The sequence below is a fragment of the Populus trichocarpa genome, chromosome 4, assembly GCF_000002775.5.
Source record: "Populus trichocarpa isolate Nisqually-1 chromosome 4, P.trichocarpa_v4.1, whole genome shotgun sequence".
In the NCBI taxonomy this organism is placed as follows: Eukaryota; Viridiplantae; Streptophyta; class Magnoliopsida; order Malpighiales; family Salicaceae; genus Populus; species Populus trichocarpa.
The window spans coordinates 20,130,664-20,154,580 of record NC_037288.2 but is presented as its reverse complement, the minus strand read 5'-3'; the positions used below and the strand labels follow the sequence as shown (position 1 = coordinate 20,154,580).

At 36.2% G+C, this 23,917-nt stretch overlaps 5 protein-coding genes and 2 non-coding genes across 10 annotated transcripts; 4 read left to right on the top strand and 3 right to left on the bottom strand.

Annotated features, from left to right (window-relative positions):
- Positions 1 to 465: 465 nt before the first annotated feature.
- Positions 466 to 5,461, top strand: LOC18097995 (glucomannan 4-beta-mannosyltransferase 2). The gene is made up of 9 exons (XM_006384611.3): positions 466 to 1,248; positions 1,392 to 1,490; positions 1,769 to 2,021; positions 3,192 to 3,302; positions 3,633 to 3,769; positions 3,872 to 3,985; positions 4,086 to 4,285; positions 4,363 to 4,572; positions 4,874 to 5,461. The coding sequence occupies exons 1-9, from the start codon at positions 913 to 915 to the stop codon at positions 5,034 to 5,036; spliced, it is 1,623 nt and encodes a 540-aa protein (XP_006384673.3). The 5' UTR covers positions 466 to 912; the 3' UTR covers positions 5,037 to 5,461.
- A 4,549-nt stretch (positions 5,462 to 10,010) lies between these two features.
- Positions 10,011 to 10,082, top strand: TRNAG-UCC (transfer RNA glycine (anticodon UCC)). Its single transcript has one exon. It is a non-coding gene; the product is annotated as a tRNA-Gly (tRNA).
- A 76-nt stretch (positions 10,083 to 10,158) lies between these two features.
- TRNAL-UAA (transfer RNA leucine (anticodon UAA)) lies at positions 10,159 to 10,241 on the bottom strand. The gene has a single exon. It is a non-coding gene; the product is annotated as a tRNA-Leu (tRNA).
- Positions 10,242 to 10,336: 95 nt separating this feature from the next.
- LOC18097994 (splicing factor U2af small subunit B) lies at positions 10,337 to 12,917 on the top strand. 4 transcript variants are annotated; one of them, XM_006384610.3, is made up of 6 exons: positions 10,337 to 10,712; positions 10,819 to 10,905; positions 10,986 to 11,067; positions 11,197 to 11,323; positions 11,427 to 11,866; positions 12,622 to 12,917. In XM_006384610.3, exons 1-5 carry the CDS (start codon positions 10,476 to 10,478, stop codon positions 11,854 to 11,856), a joined length of 963 nt encoding a protein of 320 aa, XP_006384672.1. In that variant the 5' UTR covers positions 10,337 to 10,475; the 3' UTR covers positions 11,857 to 11,866; positions 12,622 to 12,917. The 4 variants fall into 4 exon arrangements, with proteins under 4 accessions (XP_006384672.1, XP_024456013.1, XP_024456012.1 ...); XM_024600245.2 differs by having other exon boundaries at positions 12,551 to 12,917; XM_024600244.2 differs by having other exon boundaries at positions 11,994 to 12,917.
- A 703-nt stretch (positions 12,918 to 13,620) lies between these two features.
- On the bottom strand, positions 13,621 to 16,417 carry LOC18097993 (histone deacetylase HDT1). The gene is made up of 8 exons (XM_006384609.3): positions 16,195 to 16,417; positions 15,334 to 15,404; positions 15,015 to 15,234; positions 14,742 to 14,932; positions 14,309 to 14,374; positions 14,131 to 14,221; positions 13,930 to 14,047; positions 13,621 to 13,847 (listed from the first exon to the last, which is right to left on the bottom strand). Exons 1-8 carry the CDS (start codon positions 16,214 to 16,216, stop codon positions 13,787 to 13,789), a joined length of 840 nt encoding a protein of 279 aa, XP_006384671.1. The 5' UTR covers positions 16,217 to 16,417; the 3' UTR covers positions 13,621 to 13,786.
- A 215-nt stretch (positions 16,418 to 16,632) lies between these two features.
- LOC18097992 (cytochrome b-c1 complex subunit 9, mitochondrial) lies at positions 16,633 to 18,868 on the top strand. The gene is made up of 4 exons (XM_006384607.2): positions 16,633 to 16,793; positions 16,890 to 17,036; positions 17,771 to 17,818; positions 18,546 to 18,868. Exons 2-4 carry the CDS (start codon positions 16,917 to 16,919, stop codon positions 18,591 to 18,593), a joined length of 216 nt encoding a protein of 71 aa, XP_006384669.1. The 5' UTR covers positions 16,633 to 16,793; positions 16,890 to 16,916; the 3' UTR covers positions 18,594 to 18,868.
- Positions 18,869 to 22,685: 3,817 nt separating this feature from the next.
- On the bottom strand, positions 22,686 to 23,917 carry LOC18097991 (uncharacterized protein At4g22758). Its single transcript, XM_006384606.3, has 2 exons — positions 23,245 to 23,917; positions 22,686 to 23,150 (listed from the first exon to the last, which is right to left on the bottom strand). Exons 1-2 carry the CDS (start codon positions 23,639 to 23,641, stop codon positions 22,933 to 22,935), a joined length of 615 nt encoding a protein of 204 aa, XP_006384668.1. The 5' UTR covers positions 23,642 to 23,917; the 3' UTR covers positions 22,686 to 22,932.

The following is a 23,917-nucleotide window of genomic DNA, read 5'->3' as shown; positions in this document are numbered from 1 at the left end:
TTTTTTTATATATTTTCTCTCAAGTTTTACTGTATTTAATTTTTTATATTTTATTAACTCAAGTGAGAAAAAAAATGATTAAAAGATTTGGAGAATTCTTGTTTCATCCAAAAATTTAAATGAATTACTATTTCTTGAGAGAGAAATATATTATATATAAAATTATTCTTGTGCACATGAACGTTTTATCTCTGAGAATAATGTTATTGAGTGCTACAAGCAAGGTTTCTTGTAAAACTTTACTCTTTTTCTAGATTTACTTTTACTTTTAATTAATTTCTTGATTGTCTTTAATTGTTAATTTAATATTAAAAAAGAAAATAAAAAAATCCTAGTTGCGTTTTTTTCCTAATTCTTTTTATTTTTATTTTTTCCCTAACAGATATTACTACTTGCCAAAGAGAGATGTAAATTTATTTCCAAATAGAGCCAAATTTGACTATAAAATGACCATCTCTCTCTCTATATGAGTTGCTCTCTCTCATAAAAACACAAAACCCTCTCTCTCTCTCTCTCTCTCTCTGCTTCTGCTCTGTTCTGTCCCTGCTTCATTTTGATCTAAAGAAACAGAAGCATTGGCTGGCACAGGTTTATGAGAGAGGAGAAGCACTGATAGGGTGGAAAGTGAAGATTTGTTGTTCATTCCTTTTAAAGGGAAAAGGAGAGAAGAAGCAGATAGTTGAACTTTGCTTTTGTAGCGTTCAACTTAGTTTCCATGTAATCATAGCTTTGTTCCAATTATATACACCCCTCATTTCAACCACATTGTTAACAATTCCAAAAACCCATATAAGATAAAGATTTAGTGTTTCTTTTTTGTTCTCATCTTGATTGTTCTTTCTGCCAAATTAACCTATCCTCTGTTTTTCCTCTGTTTTTCTCTGCTCTTCTGGGATAGAGAGAGACAGTGAGATGGGTGAAGTTTCACAAAAAATCATGATACCTGAATCATTTCAGTTTCAGGTCTCAAGCTATGACATTTCAGGTCAGCTTAAACTCATTTGGGATCTAATCAAAGCACCATTGATAGTTCCTTTGTTGACACTTGGAGTTTACATTTCCTTAGCCATGTCACTCATGCTCTTAATGGAAAGGGTTTACATGGGTATTGTCATCATCCTCGTTAAGCTCTTTTGGAAGAAACCAGAGAAGCGATACAAATGGGAGCCCATGCAAGATGATATAGAATCTGGCAATCTTAACTTCCCTGTTATTCTTGTTCAAATCCCAATGTTCAACGAAAAAGAGGTCCCTAGCTCCTTCTCCGTTTTCTTTATTTTCAGCCAGTTTGTTTTGTTCCTGGTACTTTATTCCTGGGATTTGGAGCAAAGTCTTCAAAGTTCAGTGCTTTTCTTGCTTTTGGTCATATAATTATTGGGTGTTTTGGACAGGTTTACAAGCTATCCATTGGTGCAGCCTCTAATCTTTCCTGGCCAGCAGATCGTCTTGTGATCCAAGTCCTAGATGATTCAACCGACCCTGCTATCAAGGTTCTCAAAAACAACAAAAGCAATCACTTTGCTTCTTGATTAGTTTTAGTCGCACGCGTGCCATTCTTGCAACTGATTACTTTTTAGTGATATGTGTGTCTGTTCGATCACATTTCTGTCAAGCTTAGCAAATTGGTGTAGACTCCAAAACGGTTAATTTTAGTCCAAATTTATCAAACCTGCATAGAAAACTAAAATTTCTGATCTGGGTTTTGCCCATTTACCCAAATGACACCCACCTTTTTTGTCCATTGAGCCATGTCTTGTTATCAATGCAGCAAATGGTAGAGCTAGAGTGTCAAAGATGGGCAAGCAAGGGCATAAACATAAGGTACCAAATCAGGGAGAACAGAACAGGTTACAAGGCTGGTGCTTTAAAGGAAGGTCTAAAGAGAAGCTATGTTAAACACTGCGAGTATGTTTGCATCTTTGATGCTGATTTCCAGCCTGAGCCTGATTTCCTTAGGCGTGCCATTCCATTCTTGGTCCACAATCCTGACGTTGCCCTTGTTCAGGCTCGTTGGAGATTTGGTAAGCTCTCTAAAAAAAACCCACTAGAACCCTAAGTAAGTCAATTGATTACAGTCATTAAATTGTGTGTTAGATTGCATATTTTCTTAAATTTCTAACACTGTTTTTTCGAGTGTCGGTGGTCTTTATGTGTTAATTTCTAACATTCTTAGATTGTTTATTAGTTTGGTCTTTGTCAATTCTTTTATTGATAGAGGCCGCTTTTGCCATCCTTGCATGAGGGTGTCAGTGGTGATGTGTTAACCGGTTTTTTATTATTATTTTTTATTGTTTTTTAATTGTTTTAATGCATTTATATTAAAAAAAATATTATTTTAATATATTTTTAAATAAAAAAGATTTTAAAAATAATATTTACTACACGGCCTAATTAGGTAAGATCCTTGGTCAATTGATCCCCTTGATATACACCTGGTGATCTACTGACCGTCCATGACGCCGCTGTGGAGCCCATAAGCACAAAAAATGAAAAATCCTGATTACTGAAATTTATTATATAATTATTATTTCCATGTTATTTCCTTCCTTGATTTTTCCAATTTAATGTTATTAATTTACTAAAAAACCAGTCCTTCATCCCATAAATGTCCCCAATTTAAATAAAAAAACCCGGGCCTTCTTTTTCAAATTGAACTTGCTCAAATTAAGAAAAAGAAATTTCCCGTGGCATTTTAGTCACAAGAAAACAAGAACAGTCTTTTTTTTCGTGTTTTTAACTTTTTATATGAACAACCCGCGATGTACGGATCACATGGACATCCTTCGCTGTGGGGCAAATTTGTCACATGGATTTCTCTCTCAACTTCTGTTCTTCTAGGCTCTAGGAGCAGCCAGTCCATCCTCTGGTCACGTGCGTATTGCCATTTTTGAAGTGAGTTCATAGTTGTGTGGGACCCTTCTTAAATTGCCGACACTTCTAATTTTTGTATTTTTATGGTAAAAGAATAATAAAAAAAGAATTTTTCAAAGTAACAGTTAAAAAAATAAGGTCCGTTACATTGTATAATGAATGACACTTCTTCATGTGAAGACAGAGAAGTAAACGGCTAGCCTTAATCATAAATGTAATATTTATTAGATTAATGATAAATTTACAAAAAACTATTTTAATTACATGTTTAATGATGATATTAATGATTGTTAATTTTGTGGGTGGTGAAATCTTTGCAGTGAATGCAGATGAGTGCTTGTTGACAAGAATGCAAGAAATGTCTTTGGATTACCATTTCACTGTGGAGCAAGAAGTTGGGTCAGCTACTCATGCGTTCTTTGGCTTCAATGGTAAATAAAAAAATTTAATAATAATCTGCCCCATTTCCATTTTGATGACAGGGGACAGGAAGTAGTTGGACAGCAACCTTAGATGTTATACGATAGTGAGGGTAACTGGTAATGATTGAAAATGTTTCCTGAATCTAGAAATTTGACTGAGACTTGTTGGCATTTCGCTCATAAGTCATTAGTAATTACCATAATTTCTTCGAAATTAAACTTGAGCTGAAAATGTTACGAGAAATTTATGAGATTTAATGTGTGTTATTGAATAATGTGTTCATATGTAATAATGATGGAAACCAAAAGATTTGAATGTGAAAATGAATGGCAATACAGGGACTGCTGGAGTATGGAGAATTGCGGCCATTAATGATGCTGGCGGGTGGAAGGACAGAACTACAGTGGAGGACATGGATCTTGCTGTCCGAGCAAGTCTTAGGGGCTGGAAATTTGTGTACCTTGGTGACCTCCATGTAGGTTATTTACTATTCATAAGCACATACACTGTGTTGTTTTTAGAACAATTCATCTTGGTTTATGATCTTATTTTTATTAATGGCTAATTTTATTTGTAGGTGAAAAGTGAACTTCCCAGTACTTTCAAAGCTTTCCGGTTCCAGCAGCACAGGTGGTCCTGTGGTCCTGCTAACCTGTTCAGGAAAATGGTGATGGAGATTGTTAGAAATAAGGTTTGGATCTTTTTCATCTTTTGTGACTGGTCACCATGGCCAGTTTCGAATTACTATGTAGTGTGACAATTCTAATTCAAGTCCATTTTGCATATTTCAGAGAGTGAATTTCTGGAAAAAAGTCTATGTGATCTATAGCTTTTTCTTCGTTAGAAAGATCATAGCTCACATGGTGACCTTCTGCTTCTACTGTGTTGTTCTCCCATTAACCATTTTGGTTCCTGAAGTGAAAGTTCCGATCTGGGGAGCTGTTTACATCCCTTCTGTCATTACCATTCTAAATTCAGTAGGAACTCCAAGGTATGGCCATTTTTATAACTTGCTCGTCTACTTGCAAGAATCAGGACAGAATTAACAACACATCCTTGAATGTGCAGGTCAATTCACTTACTGTTTTACTGGATCCTTTTCGAGAACGTTATGTCTTTGCACCGGACTAAGGCAGCTCTTATCGGTCTGCTTGAAGCTGGAAGAGTCAATGAGTGGGTTGTCACAGAAAAACTAGGAAATACACTTCAGAAAGCAGCAGATGCAAGGAAAGCAAACACCAAAGCACCCAGAAAATTCCGATTCAAATTCACCGACAGGTAATAATTCCTTGCATCACTTTCAATCCTAGTGGCAAAAACACTTTACCTGTCACGCACTATAATTAGCGTACATACATAAATTGCAAGTTTGTCCTAGTTCTGATGGATTCAGGGCCTACATTATCTACTCCGTATTATTCAATAATTTTGCAGCAGACCAAAAAGAAAAAAATATTAGTCTTCAGTAGAGCTGGAATAGAATGCTCCTATCTTCATCGAAACTGTCCTGGTTTGGTAAATGTAGCACATGTTTTTATTCTTTTAACAGGAATTTTGTTTTCTTTTGACTTTTTAACAGAATCAACACATTGGAGCTGGGATTTGCAGCATTTCTTTTCTTGTGTGGATGCTATGACTTTGTTAATGGAAAGAACAACTATTTCATTTACCTTTGGCTCCAAACAGTCACCTTCTTCATCACTGGAATTGGATATGTTGGTACTATTATTCCCAGCTCTTAGTTGCAGCCGCAGCAGCAGCCCTAGTGACATACAAAGGCAACAAACCCTCTTCGTGTATGTCAAGCTGCCGTTTGTGTTTTATTTTTTTCTCCTCTACAACTCAATGTATAATTACGTGGGGGGTCTGTGAGCAACATTTGATTTCAATTCCTACCATTTCATTCCATTGAAGAAAAAAAAGGGTCATTCAACATGATTGACACAAAGGTTATAGCTAATGCCTTCAGAAGATTTAGTGTGAATCACATCATATAGGATCAAGGACAAAGAAGAAGCAGAGACAGCATTAGGGCAACAGGATTGTTATTTCAATTAAATAGATTGCTTGTAATTGTGAGATTTTGTTCTTTTTGTTTCTCCTTTGTTAGTTTTCCTTAGTTTAAGAGAATAAGTTGGTGAAATGAAATGGTGTATTTGCAGTCAAAGTTAATATTTTTTTTTTCTAGCTTCCACATGCTTCCTGTCTTGTTTAATTTTTACACAATACTTTGTTAACAAGACATTAGTCCAGTGGTTAAGGCCACTTGGAACGCAATACGAAAACTAATGAAGAACACAGGGCACTTCATTAGTCAATGAGTTCCAGAGAGGCCTCTGTGCTGAAACCAACATTTACTGCTGTGTATATTTGTCAATGAGTTCCAGACCCCAAGTATTCTTAAGTTTTTGCTTGATTTTGATCCCAACAAGAGGAGATAAATTCTTTGATTCTTCGTTGAGGGTCTTTTTGGCACCTATTCTGGTGATACACTTTGCTGCTTTATGTCATAATTGAAACAGGGACCAAAAAAGAAAAGAAAAGAAAACTCATGAGAATTGGCATACCATTTGTGCGCATGCCTAATGGGCCAGTTAAATTGTTGCGCAAGGTAAAGAAATCTAATTAGTCATAGTGCTGGCGTGCATTACAAGCTATTCTTGCAATAATGGTCTTGATATAAACATCTTTGCCTAGGGTTACGTTTATTTTTGTGAAGCGGTGGGGGTGTAGTTTACGTTTTATATGGATTATAGATTTGAAAGTATTCAGTTAATTAATTTATATTATAGTTTTACCTCAAATTCTTTATTAAAAACTTGGCTAAAAGAAATTATAATTTGCAATTTATTTTACTACTCGAAAGTTAAACATACACCAAGCTCATTCCAGGTGTCCTCCTCGCGTCTGGAAAATGGTGATTTACAATCATCTTCCTTAATCATTCTTAATTCTTTCTTTTTCTTCAGGAGGTAGACATGCCATATGGATGCTTTCCATGCCTGGTGCCAATCATTTGTTGCTTGTGACAAGAATTATTTCTCACAATCCATCCAATCTAGAGTCATGTTCCTTACTACTTGCTTTATCTGAAATTGTTTTTTCATTTGCAAGGTTAATTTTGTTTTAAGGAACCACCTTCCAAATGATCAGACCTGAAAGATGCTTCATGCTGGTCCCTTTCTTCTACTAGAAGTGTCGATATTATGCGTGTTAAATCCTTTGGCACTTGAACCAATGAAAGCATAGGGAGGGAGCACAATAATTGTCGGCAATGGAGAAAACAATTATAATATTTAACTGCTTTCTGATCAGAAACCAGAGGTTTACTGTAATTTATATCCAAACCATAAACAATATAAAAATGAGATTTGAGAGCAATAATGGAAACTTTGAAAGCAAGTTGTTCTGAGAGCTTTTTCGTGAGAAAACAATGTGCTCGGATCATTACTCCCTTTGCCCATCACCACCCTTTTCTTTATGTTCTTTTATGATTTTGGGGGTGAAACTACTTAAATATATAGGAGAAATCATTTAAAAAAACCCTCAATTCTAAGCTTTTTTCAACTAGATGAATGCCTCATCACTGGCCATTTTCTGCCCCATTTATTTGCCTTGTATGGAATGGAGTATGCTTAATCTTGTTCGTCGAGGAAGGGTCATGGTGTGTTAAGATTTATGCCTCATCTGCTACATTTTCACAATTATTTGACATACAAATATTTATTTTCGTTCAAAAAAACAATCATTTGACAGTTGACACTGCGTGGAAATATTACCAGATCTCAAGCTGCCATCAAAACTGCTAATATCCTAACAGTGCAGAACTTGTCCCTACCAACATCAAAGCCATTCAAAGGGATAAAAATGCCCACACACAGAAACACAACACACGTTGGATTGGCAGTATAAATGTGAAACCAGCCTCCTTTTTTTGCTGATAACTAGCAGCCAATCGTATTGGGCCATCTTCCTTTCCAATTATTGTGTGAAAGAATCATGTATTTGATTGAGACATGTGTAGTGGCTAGCTACCCTCCTGTTGCCACTCTCTTCAAACATCAACTCCCAAAGCATGCAAGGCCCCCCAGTTGGCTAAAGAAGTGCCCTTTTCAATTGGTATAATAACAACGAAAAGTTTAGAAAGCAATAGTATAAAACCATAATTCTTTGCATGATAGTTGTCTACCCAAGAAAAAGCAAGCCTTGAAGACTAGGGATTGAATGATTGCTCAGGAATATATCTAGTTCTCTCGTAAATGACAAGAAAATTACATAAACAAAGTGACCTACTCAAAGTCTATTCTATGTTAACAGCTAGGATCGTTTGTTTATGTGGTGTGATTTGCTTTTAACTATAATTTATGATGTTTTTTTCAAAAACTACCACAGTAGAACCACACACCAAGTAATTTCCAGACAACCATTTCAATTGTCGAGTTCCATAGCTTAATTTGAACTTCACCTATGCCATGCTGCATCATATTCTACTTGGCCCTCTGTAATACTGATTGTAATATTGAGCTCTGGTCTTCATAGCGTTTTAAATTCTCACCTGCAGTTTATGGGGTCTGAGCCTAAATCCCATCTCACTTGAGTCTCTTTTCTCCTGCAACGGAATTAAAAATTAGCCACTGAAAAAAATAAATATAGGAACGGGCAATCCTTCTCTCTTAAAGACATTATAGCACATGGCAGTGCCAAAAAGATTACTCGATTATGCTTAGCTTGCCGAAGGAAGTAACATGGTTCCTTAAAGACAGAACTACTGTGTGTTTTAATGTCAACATCGAACTACGATACTCTAATGTCTGGCTGCTAAATCAATGCCGAATCAGCGAAATTTCCTCCATATGTCACATGCACTCTGCCTCTCTTCTTTCACTGTAGCGTTAGCCAATATATCTCACCACTGTAACAAGTGATTATAAATTGTTAATCTTTCTATCTGTCTAAATTCTTTGATTGTTCTTCAATCATGTTACACTAAAGTTGGTAAGGATCTAGAAACAACTTTCACATGTTCTGCTATTGTCACTCACACAAACCTCCATGAGATTTAAGAGATTATAAATCCGTTAGTTGAAATGTCATCTCACTTGGTTGTCTCTTTGTGCCATGGCCATTTGGAGTACGTGTTTAAAAATACAGTAATAATTGTTTTTTAAATTATTTTTTATTTAAAGATATATTAAAATAATATTTTTTTTATTTTTTTAAATATATTTTTTATATAGTATATCAAAACGAAAATATATAAAAAAATTAATTTAAAATAAAAAAAAATTATTAAAAAAATAACTATTTTTAAAATACAAATATAAACAAGATCGACTACGTGAGAAACCTAGGCCCCATTTTTCTGCTACATGGTTTCAGTTCTTTTTTAGGCCAAAATATTCTCAAGCATCTTGTTCATACTCTATATATGAGCAATCAATTTCTTGTTTACCCACCTGTGTTGTTTCTTCTTCCTCTATCCAATTTGCGTCAACATTACTGAGTCCAATTGGCGGTTGCTGTAAACGGTCGGAGGCACTGAGAGTTTTCAGACGACAGAAGAGGTCTCCCCCCATACTGTAACCCCACAAAGGCCCTGAACTACAGTAAAGTACTGCAGTCTCTGCAGGTCCATATCTAATACTGTCTAGAAGGCCCATTTTTTATATAAATATGATGAATAAAAATAAGATTTTTAATTAGAATATCCATGGTTTTTTTTTTATGGCTGCCTGGGTGCACGATTAATTTCACGGGTTCTAAAGTTAATATCCATGTAAATCTTTAGCAGCTCTGAAATTTATAAAACTCAAACTAATAATTTCTAAAAAACAAATTTAAAATTTAACCAGTTAAACTGCATCTCTAAACATATTTAATATGCAGTATAATTGCGATAAATTGCGTCATGGACTCAAGAGTCCAGAACATAACATGGGAATTATGATACAGAAAAAAACCCGTGAAAATAAAGACAATAGTGACAAAACAGCCCGAAGACTCGATTACATGGGCGCACCGGTGGATGGATCTATTAAGAAATTTATGCATCAACTGTCAATCGATCCAAATTGAAGATAATGCGTTTTTTTTTTTAATCTCTCCACGATGAAATCTTCGGACTGGTTTTTTATTTTTTTTATCCGATTGGGTAAAACACAGCCTGAATTAATAGGGCTTAGATGATTTTTGTAATGGGCGAACCCATGCTTCTTGTCTATCTGTTTACTAAATGGCTTCACCACTTCACTATAGTTGGATCTCCTGAGCTTTAGAGACGGATTAGGTTATTAAGTCCAAGCTTTAAAAATAATATTTAAAAATTAAAAATAATATTATTTTAATATATTTTTTAAAAAAAATATTTTAAAAAACAACTGTTTTAATATATTTTTAAATACCCTATAAAAAAACAAGAAAATTAATCCGCATGGTATAATTTTAGATAGTTTTGAGGGTAAGATGGCCTGACATTCTTTTTTTCTCGAGATTAATCGTTTATGTTGAAGAAAATAACCTAAAAAATTGAACGAAGGAAGTTTCATCCTCCAACGAGTGAATGAATTAATAGTTTTTCGGTCTGATCACCGCTCTATACCAGATCTAGTGAAAAATGGTCGTTAAATTTACAAGTTGTACATTCTTTGATGGAATTAATCACATTGGACCATCACGGAAACAGATCATATATGAAACGCTCCACTTCTACTCAACGAGCGTTTGTAGTCCAACGGTTAGGATAATTGCCTTCCAAGCAATAGATCCGGGTTCGACTCCCGGCAGACGCAGTCTTCTTAACGCATTTGTTTTACTTATTTTGCTTTAATTAAAATCCCGGCAAAAAGAAAAACAAAATCACCAAATTGCTGGCTGTGGGGTTCGAACCCACGCGTGCTTATGCACAGAAGATCTTAAGTCTTCCCCCTTAACCTCTCGGGCAAACCAGCGACATTTAGCTTTATCACCCAGAACAATAGTTTTTTATTAAGCCTACCTTGTGATATTTCCTCCGAAACATCTAGAATATTGAAGATAAACGCTACGGTCAAAAACTCAAAATCCCTAACGCCACGCAGCAGCATTTCTCCTCTGACAGATAAATAAGAAAACGCAAACAAAACAACCAGAACTGAATTCATTAAGAAAGAAGCACACACGGAGAGAGAATTTCCGGCGAATTAATGGCGGAGCACTTGGCGTCGATATTCGGAACAGAGAAAGACAGAGTGAACTGTCCGTTTTACTTCAAGATCGGAGCTTGTAGACACGGTGATCGATGCTCTCGTCTCCACACCAAACCAAGCGTCAGCCCCACGCTTCTTTTATCAAACATGTACCAGCGCCCTGATATGATTACTCCTGGTGTTGACGCCCAGGGTAACCCTATTGATCCTCGCAGGATCCAGCAACACTTCGAGGTAATTACGACTCCTTTAATTTACTTATTTTGTACTTGAGTTTCGTGGAATTAAGTGTTTGGAATAAAATCAAGAATTTGAAAGTTCCAATCTTAATCAATTACAGGAATTTTATGAGGATTTATTTGAGGAGCTAAGAAAATACGGGGAAATTGAGAGCCTGAATGTCTGTGACAATCTTGCTGACCACATGGTATGTTTTATTGAACTGGAAATTACAATTTCGTATTTCTGCTTTGATATTTCAGGAATCATTTTTATGTGTTTCCATAGGTGGGTAATGTTTATGTTCAGTTCAGAGAGGAAGAGCACGCTTCGAATGCGCTTAAGAATTTGACTGGGAGGTTTTATGCTGGTCAGATTCTGCTTCTCTTTTCTGTTATTTTTATGCTCATTTTTCACTTTTACATATGATTTTTTTTTTGTATTCCCAATTTAATTGCGTGTACTTACATTTTGTTGATGTGATTGTCAATGGGTGCAGGTCGTCCTATTATTGTGGATTTCTCGCCTGTGACTGATTTCCGAGAAGCCACGTGTAGGCAATATGAGGAGAACGCATGTAACCGTGGCGGGTACTGCAATTTTATGCACCTTAAAAGAATCGGCAGGTAATGATTGATGTTTATTTTTTTGTTTTGTTTGAGGTGTCTGAAGGTATGGAATTGTTTTGGGTTTGTATTTATTTTACTGTCTTATTTTGTTTGATGTTAGGGAGTTGAGGCGTCAGTTATTTGGGAGTTACCGACGAAGGCGTAGCCACAGCCGAAGCAGGAGCCCCTATAGACATCGGAGCCATGAAGAGCATTCACATAGTGGGCGTGGTTCTGGTCGAAGATATGATGATCGGGAGCACTATTATGAAAGTCGGAGCAGGAGGCATAGGAGTACAAGCCCTGGACATCGGAAGGGACGAAGTAGAAGCCCTGGGGGGAGGCGTAAACGAAGCCCGGTTAGGGAAGGCAGTGAGGAGAGGCGTGCTAAAATTGCACAATGGAATAGGGAAAGGGAGCAGCAGGAAGGAACAGCCAATAATAATGTCAATGCTGACAGCAGCAACAATGACAACGGGCAAATGCAAAATGGCAGCGGTCAAGAATATCAGCAGCACATACCACCGCAGCAAGGAGAATATGCATACTGATCTACTTTAGGTGCCTGGCTTGTTTTCTCTCTACTCTAATCATTTTCATATTCCACCTGCTTAATTAGGATGTTCCTTTCCAGCAAAGGACCGAACATTGAATAAATATAGCTTACAGCCCATTTTCCACTGTGCAGGGGGTGTGCAGGTTCACAATTGTCATATGGATTTTTTTTTTCTTTATCTATTAGCTGCATCCACTCTGCTTGACTGTGCACTTCATTGCATGACGGGCTTGAATGTTTTTGACTCTCAATTCCATCTGGATTCTTAAAATCAACATTGAAAAGATTTCAAAATAACAGAATTATTCATTCCAACTTTCCCTTTGTGCCAAGTGTCTATAGTGATGAAATGTTTTGCAAGTTTTGTTGTCCACTGTGAATTCTTGGGTAATCCACCAGATCTCTTGTTAACAAGTAACTAGTAAAGGTCTGTACTATAGGCTAATGCCATGGCTGATATGTTTTTCTTATCAAAACTAGAATTTTAAACTTAGAACTGTTTTGCTGCATTTGAAGTTTGTGTTCTCAGTGTGTGTATGCAATACAGTCCAGGATTCTGACTACAGCACATTCAGGCTAGTGCACCATCAAATTTCACGGTCTATCTTGGGTTTTGCTTCTTGAACTCTCCTTTCCCATTTTTATTTTAGCAAAATAAAGTGATCTCAACATCTTTATGAGTTTTGCAGGTTCAGGTATCCCTGCTTCTTCGAGACAAGCCACTATTTTAACTGCAGCTTACCATGAAATTTCTGTACAGGTTGTTGGGTGCGCAATATCAGAGGATTGGTTTTACAGGATTTATCAGGCTGCTGTTCAAAAGCATCCAGGAGCAGATTGATTGTATAACGGCTCATTAAGTCATTTAGCATTATTAGTGATACGACTGCCATGTTGTGACAGCCCCTGCTTATTTCCCTGCTCTTACCATGTTGTTAGACAATTTGATATTTTGACATTAATGGCTTGTGCAATATGTGGACAAGGTAATCCCCCTCTTTTCCAGGGAGTTTTAATTTGATGTGAACGTAGCTGATTAGTTATTACCATGCGAAATGCTGTCGATTACCCCATATTGCCACTTTCTTCATCTCTTTGCCTTGTTTGGATGGGTTGTTTGTATTTTGTTTGGCAATGGATTATGTAATATGTACCACTGATTCTTTTTAGGTCCTTTTGGATACCAGAAAAAACCGCTAAGTGTGTTGTAAAGTAAAAGTCAAATTTCCGGTTCTTTCTTTTGCTTGAACTGCGAAATGCAGAAGGGCCAAAATGAATTATAGAAGTGAGCTTTTCCTTCAATTTTCCCCTTCATTTGAGCATACCTTAAGGTAAGCTAGGAGAGCTTGCGTAAACGGATGGAACTCGAGCCCTGTGATGCTATGACCAGGAGGACATACTTTAAAGCCCTCGGGGCCAGTATAGTTCCCGCAACGAAAAAAATACGATTTTTTCTGATGACTACGGATGATATTACAAAACCTTTTATTTTTTTACGAAACAGGTCACCCTTGCGTGGACAAAACACAGAATTAAAAGATTATCAAAATTGTGGACACTTGCACGCTTGCTGAGGAGCTTTAAATTAGGGGACGTTCAAGTTTCAACTCCGTGCCTTCCGGAATAGTGCACCCTCATGAGCGCCTCAACAACAAGAAGATGTTTGCAGCTTGCTTAAATTTCTAAGATGATTTTTAGAGCAAACATAATAACATCGGAATAGTAATCTGAACAGAACCATGATCTGAACAGAACCATGTAATGGTCAAACATCGCAACGGTTCCAATAAACTCAAAATGGAATGCATCCGACATATTTTCTTCAAATGTAGATCTCTAACAAAATTACAGACGAGTTGCTAACATAAACCTCTCATATACTCCAGAGATGAATACCAAAACCCTATGACATAGTCATAGGTAATTCACTTGTCACCATGCTTGGCTTGTGAGTGCGACTTCAGAGCACCATCAGAGCCAAATGACCTGAGGAAGAAATATAAGCAGTCAGTCGTTCTAGAAGTGGCCAGTGGGACTTCTTTATCTAGAATGTTGCAGAAGCACCTACCTTTCGCAGGATTTGCAGGAGAAATTGCCACCGGACTTTGGGGTCTTGGGGTTGTTGCCATTTGACGCAGCTTTTCCCTTTGCAGGGTGGGGAGTTACTTGCCCAGCCTTCCCACCATCTTTGATCAAGACACAATGAAGAAAATCATTCACGCCACCCATGCTTCAGAAGAGTTGATAGAACAAGAAAACTAAAAAATACCTGTCTTCTGAGGGGTAGCAGTTTTAGCCTTCTTTGAGGACACTGGTGTCTTTATTGCAGAGTCACTGGTCCTCTTCTTGCTTTGCTCAGCCTTCACAACATAAAGTAATTAAAAACATGGTAAGAAAACTGGGTATCACATTTCATCTAAATTGCAAATCAACCGAGAAACTGATACCTTCTTAGGAGTCTCTTCATCTTCACTATCAGATTCATCATCCAAATCTTCTTCAAGAGACATACCCTGCAACACAAAAACGTGATCAATGATTCAGAAACCAGAAGATAGGGGAATAAAGAAGAAAAGACAGAAGATGCCATATTATATCATTCTATTGGAGGATAATTAGGTTACTTGAAGAAAAATTAATCTGCAGAAACAACCAAAGAATTCCTTCCAGAAATGACCACATACATATATGTAATCAACCTGCATTTGCTTAACACTTTTCCATGCAAAAATATAATGAAAGTTTTCCTCTCATAGTAAGATCCCACCTAACATCTTTGTTTTGTGCCATATATACATCTCTGATCAGATTACAATCTAAACCTGAGAAAATATATAATAAGATTCATGTCATTTTGTTACAAGAAGGAGATGTCTCAACCTCGGATCCATCGCCTGAATCATCCTCATCAGAATCGTCATCAGAATCGTCATCGTCAGATTCATCATCTTTGCTTGGCACTACAGGATTAGCCTTTGGTTTTTCAGGCTTGGCAGCTTTATCTGTACCAGTAGCAAACTTCACATTCTCCACTTTCTCAAATGGGATTTCATCTCCATCATCAGAAAAATCTGTATGCATCAATAAGCTCAGCAAATTTCGCAAAATAAAGTTAGAAATGGCATATTGCAACTAGCATATATCAGGACTCACCAGAATCATTTTCAGGAATAGCAGCTTGGTAGCCACAGAAGAAAACACTCCCATTTTTCCAGTTGTGAGAGAGCTCGAACTCTCTCTCAAAAACTAAATCAAAGGACAATTGAGGGATCTTATCAGGAGATAGGGTTCCCAACACAAGCTTCTTTTCATCGAGCTTTAGGAAAAGGGGAACTGATTCGTTTCCCTTCTTTGAAGACTCACCAAGGGCTGCCTGAGGAACAAAAGGCCATATAAACATCTAGTCAGACAAAAAACCTAACATCAGAAAAGTACAGCACCTGTTTAATACTTCAATTAAGATAAATCAAACCTGAGAAAGATGTATCATATAGAAATCTTTAGGTTCCACTTTAAGAGGCTCACCAGCCTTGACTTCAACACCTAATAAAATAATCAAAATTATGGAGCATCAGTAAAACAGAAATAACACCAATGCTAACCACCAATTACATAACAACTAACACTTAAATAGAAACAAGAATTCCTATTGGATGTCCGAGCATGCGCTAAACACGCCACACAACGCATTTAAAAAATAAAACCCACTTGCATAAGATTTTATTACTTAGCTAGTAATTATCGTGGTTCATCAAAGCACACAATTAAGGCAATTAGAGAAAATCCAACAAAAAGTGGAATAATCTGACAAGCAATCTAACTCCGACCCATTGTGGAACTCACAAAGCACAAAACCTAGCACGAAAATAATGAAAACAGTAAGAGCAAAACCATAGTTATTAGCTACACAAACACTAATAGCATTATTCTTATCTTTCCCCTTCCTTAGTTTCCTTCTATTACCATACCACACACACAAACACATTCAGAAATGTATCTGTTTACAAAAACAAAATCACACCTCTTCAAGCTACAAAACAGAAAATAAAACAAAACCAAACCAAACCAAACAGAAAATACAGAACAGTCCACAAAAAACATTGAAAAAAAAAAGCTCTAAACAACGACATAAAGGAACACAGAAGGAAAAGGAATAAACAATCGCTGACATAATACATAAGAAGGGGATGTAAATATTTAGAATAAAATCAGGAAAAAGAACATTAAAAACACTTAAACGTTAAACTAGTCAAAGTACAGAATCAAAGAGAGTGAACGCTGAAAAAAAAAACTATCTTAATTCTAATAACAAGAAGAGTAAGGAGCTGCTTACCCCAGAACTCCATGGACGACATGTTTAATGAGAGTAGAGGGTTTCAAGGGTTTTGGGCTTTGAAATTGAGAGAGGCTCTGGGTGGGAGCTATGAGAATGAAAGAGGCGGAGACGAGGAAGGGTTTAAAGGGTTTTTATATGCAGCTTGCCGCGAGGAAGGAATTAGGGTTTTTCAAGAGAAAAGTGGGGGAAAAACAAAAGTGCGTTTCAGCTGCCTCTGTTAGGTTTGTCGGTTGAAGGCCAAGTTCATAGGCTTTATTCCGGCCCACTGTTTACATTTCTAATGTACAGTCGGTCTATATAAATCTTGGTGGAAAACACGACGTCGTAGACTGTATAGGAGCACAACCAGGCCAATTTCATAGGCTTTGTTAAGGCCCATGATTTACATATGATTACTTTCTACTCTACTTTCGGCCCATATAAATCTCGATAGCCGAAACGACTTCGCAGACTGTATAATAGCACACCAGGCCCATCTTTGATTAATTAATCACGTTTCCTCCTCCTTCACCTCCTCCTCATTTCTCCGACTCAGCCGTCAAACCCGAACGTGGATTGCTGCTGTCTCACCGTTTCGCGATTTAGTTTTTTCTGAGGTATTAATAATATTTTTTTCATATATCCGATCATTTGTTTAATTTTATTTATTTGCGGAGTAAATTGGAATTTTGTGATTTGGAAACCCTAAAAAGGGAGTAGATCTTGAAAGAGGAAAAGAGATGGATTACACAGCACGGAGAAATGGAGGAGGCGTGTTCGAAGGTCTCTACAAGTTGATTATGCGCCGTAACTCCATCTACGTTACCTTCGTCATCGCCGGCGCTTTTGCCGGTGAGCGGGTAAGCTTTTTCATTTTAGGTTTTTTTTTTTATGTTTGATTGCTTATAAATTAGTTGAAGAATTTATTATAATTATTCTTAGACTAAATAAACAGACAGATGCCTTGGCTTATCCGAGCATTTCGATTCAAATAAATTCTTTCTAATTGCTGGGGGAATTCGGGAAATAGAAATCGATGAGTAATGTTATTAGAATTCTGTTTCTCAGGATTATAGGAAGCAATGACTCAAAAACTGAATATTTGTCGAAGTTGGGAACTTTTTTTTTTCTAGTAGGATTCGCATGTTGCATCTTTTAAATCTTTCGGGGTAGCCAGCCAATCTATAGAGAATACAAACGAGTTTCTATTTGCTGTATAGCTTATTGACGGTTGGATCTGGAAATGAAATGAAGGAAAGAAGAGTGGTGATGGGTGACTCCCTCTCACTGAGATATCAAGTTTATTTAACAAACCTGTAATCTAATGAGGTGGGAAATTTTGTTTTCATCTTTTGAATACGGAAGGGGCTCGTCTACTTGAGTTGCACTTATTGATGCTTTTAAAAAATTTCTTTGTTGATTATCAGGCTAAAGCAACAAAAAAGAATTTCCAACATAATCAATTTAAGCGTTGCTTACCTGTAAAGTGAATACTCATGCGTAATCAATTTCTTCAAATGGCTGACTTATATTTTGTGATTGTTTTTAGTTGAATGTGTTTTTTTATCCTGGTTAATATTGTGGATACGTGCAGGCTGTGGATTATGGAGTTCGTAAACTATGGGAGCACAACAATGTTGGGGTATTATATCTGCTATGATGTGCTTGTATATTTGTTTAGTTTGCGCACATACACAAATGCAGTTATTTCTTTACCATTCTAGTGAACAGCATAAACTGCTCCTATCTATGCTTTTATATAATAATATCAAATGCAAAGTCAATCAATAGATATCTACATATATATAGAATTTCGTGTTTCTTTCTTTTCTAGCCAAGGTAGTGTCTCTTGCAGTCAATAGTTAAGATGGGGTGTTTGTGATCTTAGTCTAATCAATCTAACTGTTATAACTGTGTCACATTCATTTCCTTGTGGATTAGTTGGAAACGTTTTGGAACAATGCCTCTGATAAGTCTTGATGCAAGAGATTTTTGGAGTGATGACAAGAGCCAGCTTTTAAGGCAATCATGGTTGATTTTTTCCTTTGAAATCTATGATTATGTGGTTATAATATTGACCCTTTGTTTCATCCAAAACAATTCTCCTCGTTATACTAATAAGATTTTTGGCTGTACTGCCACGCCATCTTCAGTTAAGTAGTATCAGTTGTTGCTTCTGCTTCAGTCTCAGAATCTCAGAGTACATTCTGTAAATGCTCTTAGTTAATGAATTGGTTTCTCTCCATTTGAACCCCTTGAAGAGCCAAACTCAAATGTTACTGCTCAATTTAAGTTTGTCGTAAACGTTATTTTCATTATCTGTTGGGTTTGTTCCTTGAACCCCATTGACATGTTTCATTTTACTGCAGAAACGTTACGAGGACATTCCAGTTTTGGGGCAAAGGCCATCAGAATGAGTTTCTTAGTCTAGCCATTTTGAAGTTCCATATTGAGGATGCAAGCATTTACGCTGCAGTAAGCAATTTTAATTGTTCCAATAAATCTAATTTGTTCGGATGCACCATTGTTGTATTCAACAATGGTTTCCTTTGATTCACTCTGGGATTTGTTGACTGGGTACAAATTGTGGATGACTACAATGATTTGACTGGGAACATGTGTTTTTGAGTCTGCTTGAATTTCTAGTCAAGTCATGTTCTGCTTTTTGCTATATACAATGTTTTGTTGTGAACTGGATCATTTTGCAAGCCTAGAAACTTAAAAAACTTGAGGATAGGCAACTGATGCTAAGAAAAAGAAATAAGCACTAGAAAATGACAGGAGTGTCATTAAGTAATGAGAGGATGCTCACTAATTGTTTAACAAAGTGCCCAGGAAAAAGTAATCACAGGTATGAATCAATAACAACTCGAGTTGGCAGCAGTAATGTAATAAACAGCAAATGTAGTCAAAGAGGCAAAGGCACAAACCATCTGGTTGATTTAAAGGATCAAGAGAAATATCAACGGCATTGCTTAGAAAAGTGGAAGGGAAGGTTTTTGGAACAAGATTTATTGAATTTTGTTGATTTTAACGTTGAAAGATAGGCCACAAGGTGGGTTTTGCCTTTGATCATGAACCGGAGTCCAACACGTTTCCTCAAATTTCCAGTTTTGCATTATGTCAGTGCAGACAGAGTGCTGCCTCTTAAGATTTCCAGTCTTTATGAACTCTGGGATTTGTTCTTATGCGTTTAAGGCCCTACGATCCTTTTGTTGATCCAGAGATCCTGCACACCCAGTTAGTTCATTAGAAAGCAGCACAAGGCAAGGTTTTTTAACATCGAAAATATGTTCCCTGTAGAAGGGATTAACTGTCTCTGACTTCCCAAGAAGAGAGTGATTTCAGCCCCAAACCCAGTCCTAATATTTCGATCCAACCTCTGCGAACAAAACAGCACTGATGCATCCTCAACACAAACAAATTAAAGCAGTTTATAAGAGTTTTGTTTTGTTTAACTTTATTGCATGAGATACTCGAGTTTCCAATCAAGAATTACTTCCAGTTTTACGAGAGAAACAAACTAGTAACCTTTCACAACCATTAACAATTAAAGCTACCCTAAAATAGTCAAATATAATATTTTTCAAAAACTAATAATAACAGCTCAAATATCCTCAAATCCCCGCACACAACAATCTGTGGGCAATAGGCTATGTCCGAACAACATTTTTATGGAAAAAAACTTGAGAAATTATTCAACGAAACTTTATTTATCGCCTCCTTAATCATCAAGCAACCTCAGCTATCCCTTTAGGCTCCACTCAATCAGATATTTTCTTTTGCTATGTTCCAACAACAATGATGACTTCTAAATTAAATTTTATATTGTAATCTTTAAATCGATTATTAGCACACTAAAATATAAAATATTAATCGTTTTTGTATTGTTATATCGATGGCTTAACTGTAGTTATCATGCTTAATCAACTGGTTTCTTGCAATGGAGAGAGAAATGAAGATGGTGTTTGATTATTAAAATAGTTTTGGTTTTCAAATTAAATTAAAAAAAATATTAATTCGATAAAATCCCAGTATTAATCCTAACATAGTTAAGTTAACTTCATAAGAATTTAAAAAATAAACAATTTTATTTTAATAAAAATAATTAATTCAAGTTCATTATATGATTTGTGGATTGACTGGAGATACTCTTTTTTTTTTTTCAATTCTATTTCCTCCATACACAAGCTAACAGCACATACAGACACGCCCACATAATTTATTTCTTTTTCTTATCTCCTGCTGTACAACAACTTCACGCCGAATTAAATAAAGAAATTAAAGAAGACTAATATTGTACTATATAAAGAACAATAAAAAAGAGAGATTGCAGCATTATCTCAATCTGTAAGGATAACCGACCATTTCTGCATTGACCACACGTAAAATATTTTTTTCTGGGTAGATATTTCAACACATTAATTAATTTCATGACTTTGATCTGCTCGATTGGACTGAAAAAGTGAAAACTTGATATTACAGCAAAAAGTACAAGATTCCATTGATTTACTTGATGAAGAAAGCCATTTACAAGGCCCTGTTAGCCCCAAGCTAATGCCAGTCCATGTCTAGGCAGCTTCCCTTGTCAATTTGTGGGACAATCCTGTTGGAGGTTGGAGTTTTCAATTATGGACTCGTCAGAATACTGGTATTTATATATTCTGCTTTCACTCATGGCTGTAAATACATGAACGTTTGTGCAAATCTGATCTTTTTCTATTGTCGTAGTCTTTTATTGCATACTGGCCGTCTACAAAAGATATTGGAATGCTCCCAAGCAAATTTATACGGATAAAAGATATTGGAATCTCCGATCCCACATTGAAATTCTTTCAGTGTTTATATATTTCGATATGGGCTTGTAATTAATATATAAGAAAATTGAATTGAATGATAGAAAAACCTTAGATTGATTCCCTTTACACAAAGAGCAAGGCCTATGTGATTTTAGGGCTGACCGGTCGTCCATGTTTTACAGGGCTAACTGCAAGCCTGTATTTTACCTACTTCAAACCTAATTAGGACTTTAAGTTGCTCGATTTTCAGGTCAATAACTTGTCAACAGTCCGAATTTGATAATTATTGCTAGGATTGAAAGGTAGGAGGGCAAACCCTAAAGAGCTTCTAAGAAATGAAGGTAAACATCTGAAAAGATATATAAAATTAAAGGATTAAAATGAATAATTGAAAATTTTAAGAGGGTAATTGCCTCCTCTATGCATATCTGCTCGAGCATGTTTGACAGTGTGGTTGCGGGCGGTTTTCAAATAGCTTTTTGTGCCGAAATACATGCCAATAATGTTTTTTCATTTTTTAAAAATCATTTTTGACATCAGCACATCAAAACGATCCAAAAAATATAAACCGCACTCAATTTTAGTAAAAAAAAAATTTAAATTTAATGAAACGCAGTTACAAACACAATGCCAAACGGTACACTCGTTTGTGCACTCGAAGGCTGCGTTTCAAACTGCTTGACATTTCTCATCTCATTATCTATCAACGTGACATTTGAAATATCGGTGTTGTGTATTTCCATCACACGTATATCTCACATTTTGAATGAGAAATACGTGCTTGTTGATAAGGCAGTACAAATATTAATCCCAATTTCATAAATAGCTTACGTTACCAATCCTTGCAGGACTAACACGCTGATTTCTTAGGTTTTCTCTCATCATAAGCATAAATAAATAAAAATTCAGCTCTTTTTTATTTATTTATTTATCTATGGATTTACAATTTAGAACCAAAGACGAGACTTCTCCAGTTTGGCATTTTCATAATCATGTTTATTTGAATATTTTTCAATAATTTTGATAATATAATATTAAAATAAAAAAAATACTAATTTAATTTTTTAAAGACAAGCACCGTATTAAAAATATATTTTTAACTACACTGTCAAATATTAATTTAGAGTATATAATGATTAATTTTTAAAATATTTTTTATTTAAAAATATATCAAGGTGATATTTTTTTTAATTTATTATTTATATTAAGATTTCAAAACCATTGAAAACAAAAGGATAAAATCATTTTAAAGAAAAAATAATAATTTGTTTTCAAATTTTTCACTCTTGAACTAAAAGAACGCATTAGCAATTATTGTGAAACCATCGTTACAGAATATTAAACATACAGTGAAGCTCCAAGTACCAAAACAGTTAATTAGGTTGGATTTGGTTTTTATATAAAAAAAATAATTAAATTGATTTTATTTTAAAATCAAAATCAGTTCAATCTAATCAGTTTTGTTTCGATTATTTAATATAAAAACCAATTTTTTTTAGTTCGGTTCTTTTTTTTTTTTCGTTTTGAATTCGGTTTAATATTTTCATATTCAAACTTATAAAATCAAACCAAGTTGATTAATTTTTAAAAAATTTTAATTATTTTTTTTCCACAATACAGTTTTTTCAATTATTTTTTAAAAAAACTAGCTTTCTAAGTTTAATAAATTTTGTGTGTGTTTTTCCTCACCCCTACCGTTAACACAAGGAATACTAAAGTAGTGTACAGATTCCATTAATTCAAAACGAACAAGACATACGCAGGAAAGGTAAAAGAGTCTACCACTCGTACATTTCTACTCGATCCATGCAAGAATCTCTTACTCTAATTTTTACCCATCAAACACAACTACTGGCCTTAACACCTATTTTTACATGCACAAATTGCATTGAAAGGGGATTAATAATAGTCTTCATTACTGTTAATTAACCGGCAGCATCATCGGCCAGTTAATTATTCACAGCAAGAAATCCATGAATTTTAGCCAAGGACGAATCCCAACGCCGTTACTCTTAGCAACCTCCTTTTCCACTTCTTTTGAACACGACGGAGACGACGTCGTTGTCAATCCTCCACTGCCGCTGCTACAACTCGCCCCGTCCATCCCCGATTTTTTTTGGCACAGGAAAAAGTTTCTTGAGCCCAAAGCCATCACTTTCTCCTCCCTATCCAAACCTGCCAAAAAAAAGATCCATCAATCCCCACTGTACACGTGTCCACATCTCGAAATTAACAAAAATTAAGGCGTGATTAACTAGGGGATCATTACTTTCTAAGCTAAACTGCGAGTAATGGAGGTTGAATCTGGAGTCGTTTGCGATAATCGGGCGGCGGCCTTCCTTCTTGTACTGCTGGATAGCGGCGGAGATGAGTTCGCCGACGGTGGACTCAGGAGACATCAAAACTTGCACTGCACCAACGCTGCCTTGAACCGTAACGTTTACTAATACCTTCGTTAGCTTCGGCCTCACCTCCGGTGCTTTTGCCGTAAGATTCCTTCCGGCGAGCAAGTCTGGGAGTGTCTTCGGCCGTCGAATCCTGGCCTCCGGTATCTCCGCCGGTATCTTCCCGTGAAACGACGACGCTTTCGCTGTCAACCTGTTTTTCCTGTTTCTCTCCGGATCCTGTCCTCCCCTCCGGTTACCCTTCGTTGGTGTTGTAGGCATAACTGTAGACAACAGTCAAAAAATATAGCACAAAATAATAAATCGAATCCCTTTCTCTCCGGTTACTCTCGGTCACCGGCTACCTCAAGCGACGGTAACGAAAGAAACGGAGGCGAGGGAAACCGAGAGCTGAAGAGGAGCGTTGGCTCTCAGGTTCCCGGTGACTGTTTTGTAACATAACCTGCGGGGTACAACCGTGAATAAGAGGAAAACCGATTGCCAATTGAGAAACAATTTAAGCAGACATGGAAGTTATGAACCAAAAAGTTCAGCCAG

What these genes read in the sequence shown, in the direction of transcription:
- LOC18097995 (XM_006384611.3), top strand. Translation starts at nt 913, where the DNA reads ATGGGTGAAGTTTCACAAAAAATCATGATACCTGAATCATTTCAGTTT. An exon ending in TCAGGCTCGTTGGAGATTTG is followed by an intron (nt 2,022 to 3,191) that starts GTAAGCTCTCTA and finishes AAATCTTTGCAG; the next exon opens with TGAATGCAGATGAGTGCTTG. An exon ending in AATTCAGTAGGAACTCCAAG is followed by an intron (nt 4,286 to 4,362) that starts GTATGGCCATTT and finishes TTGAATGTGCAG; the next exon opens with GTCAATTCACTTACTGTTTT.
- LOC18097994 (XM_006384610.3), top strand. Translation starts at nt 10,476, where the DNA reads ATGGCGGAGCACTTGGCGTCGATATTCGGAACAGAGAAAGACAGAGTG. An exon ending in GACTGGGAGGTTTTATGCTG is followed by an intron (nt 11,068 to 11,196) that starts GTCAGATTCTGC and finishes CAATGGGTGCAG; the next exon opens with GTCGTCCTATTATTGTGGAT. An exon ending in CACCTTAAAAGAATCGGCAG is followed by an intron (nt 11,324 to 11,426) that starts GTAATGATTGAT and finishes GTTTGATGTTAG; the next exon opens with GGAGTTGAGGCGTCAGTTAT.
- LOC18097993 (XM_006384609.3), bottom strand. Translation starts at nt 16,216, where the DNA reads ATGTCGTCCATGGAGTTCTGGG. An exon ending in GTCGTCCATGGAGTTCTGGG is followed by an intron (nt 15,405 to 16,194) that starts GTAAGCAGCTCC and finishes TTATTTTATTAG; the next exon opens with GTGTTGAAGTCAAGGCTGGT. An exon ending in ATGAAGAGACTCCTAAGAAG is followed by an intron (nt 14,222 to 14,308) that starts GTATCAGTTTCT and finishes TATGTTGTGAAG; the next exon opens with GCTGAGCAAAGCAAGAAGAG.
- LOC18097992 (XM_006384607.2), top strand. Translation starts at nt 16,917, where the DNA reads ATGGATTACACAGCACGGAGAAATGGAGGAGGCGTGTTCGAAGGTCTC. An exon ending in GCGCTTTTGCCGGTGAGCGG is followed by an intron (nt 17,037 to 17,770) that starts GTAAGCTTTTTC and finishes GGATACGTGCAG; the next exon opens with GCTGTGGATTATGGAGTTCG. An exon ending in GGGAGCACAACAATGTTGGG is followed by an intron (nt 17,819 to 18,545) that starts GTATTATATCTG and finishes ATTTTACTGCAG; the next exon opens with AAACGTTACGAGGACATTCC.
- LOC18097991 (XM_006384606.3), bottom strand. Translation starts at nt 23,641, where the DNA reads ATGCCTACAACACCAACGAAGGGTAACCGGAGGGGAGGACAGGATCCG. An exon ending in CTCGCAGTTTAGCTTAGAAA is followed by an intron (nt 23,151 to 23,244) that starts GTAATGATCCCC and finishes TTTTTTTGGCAG; the next exon opens with GTTTGGATAGGGAGGAGAAA.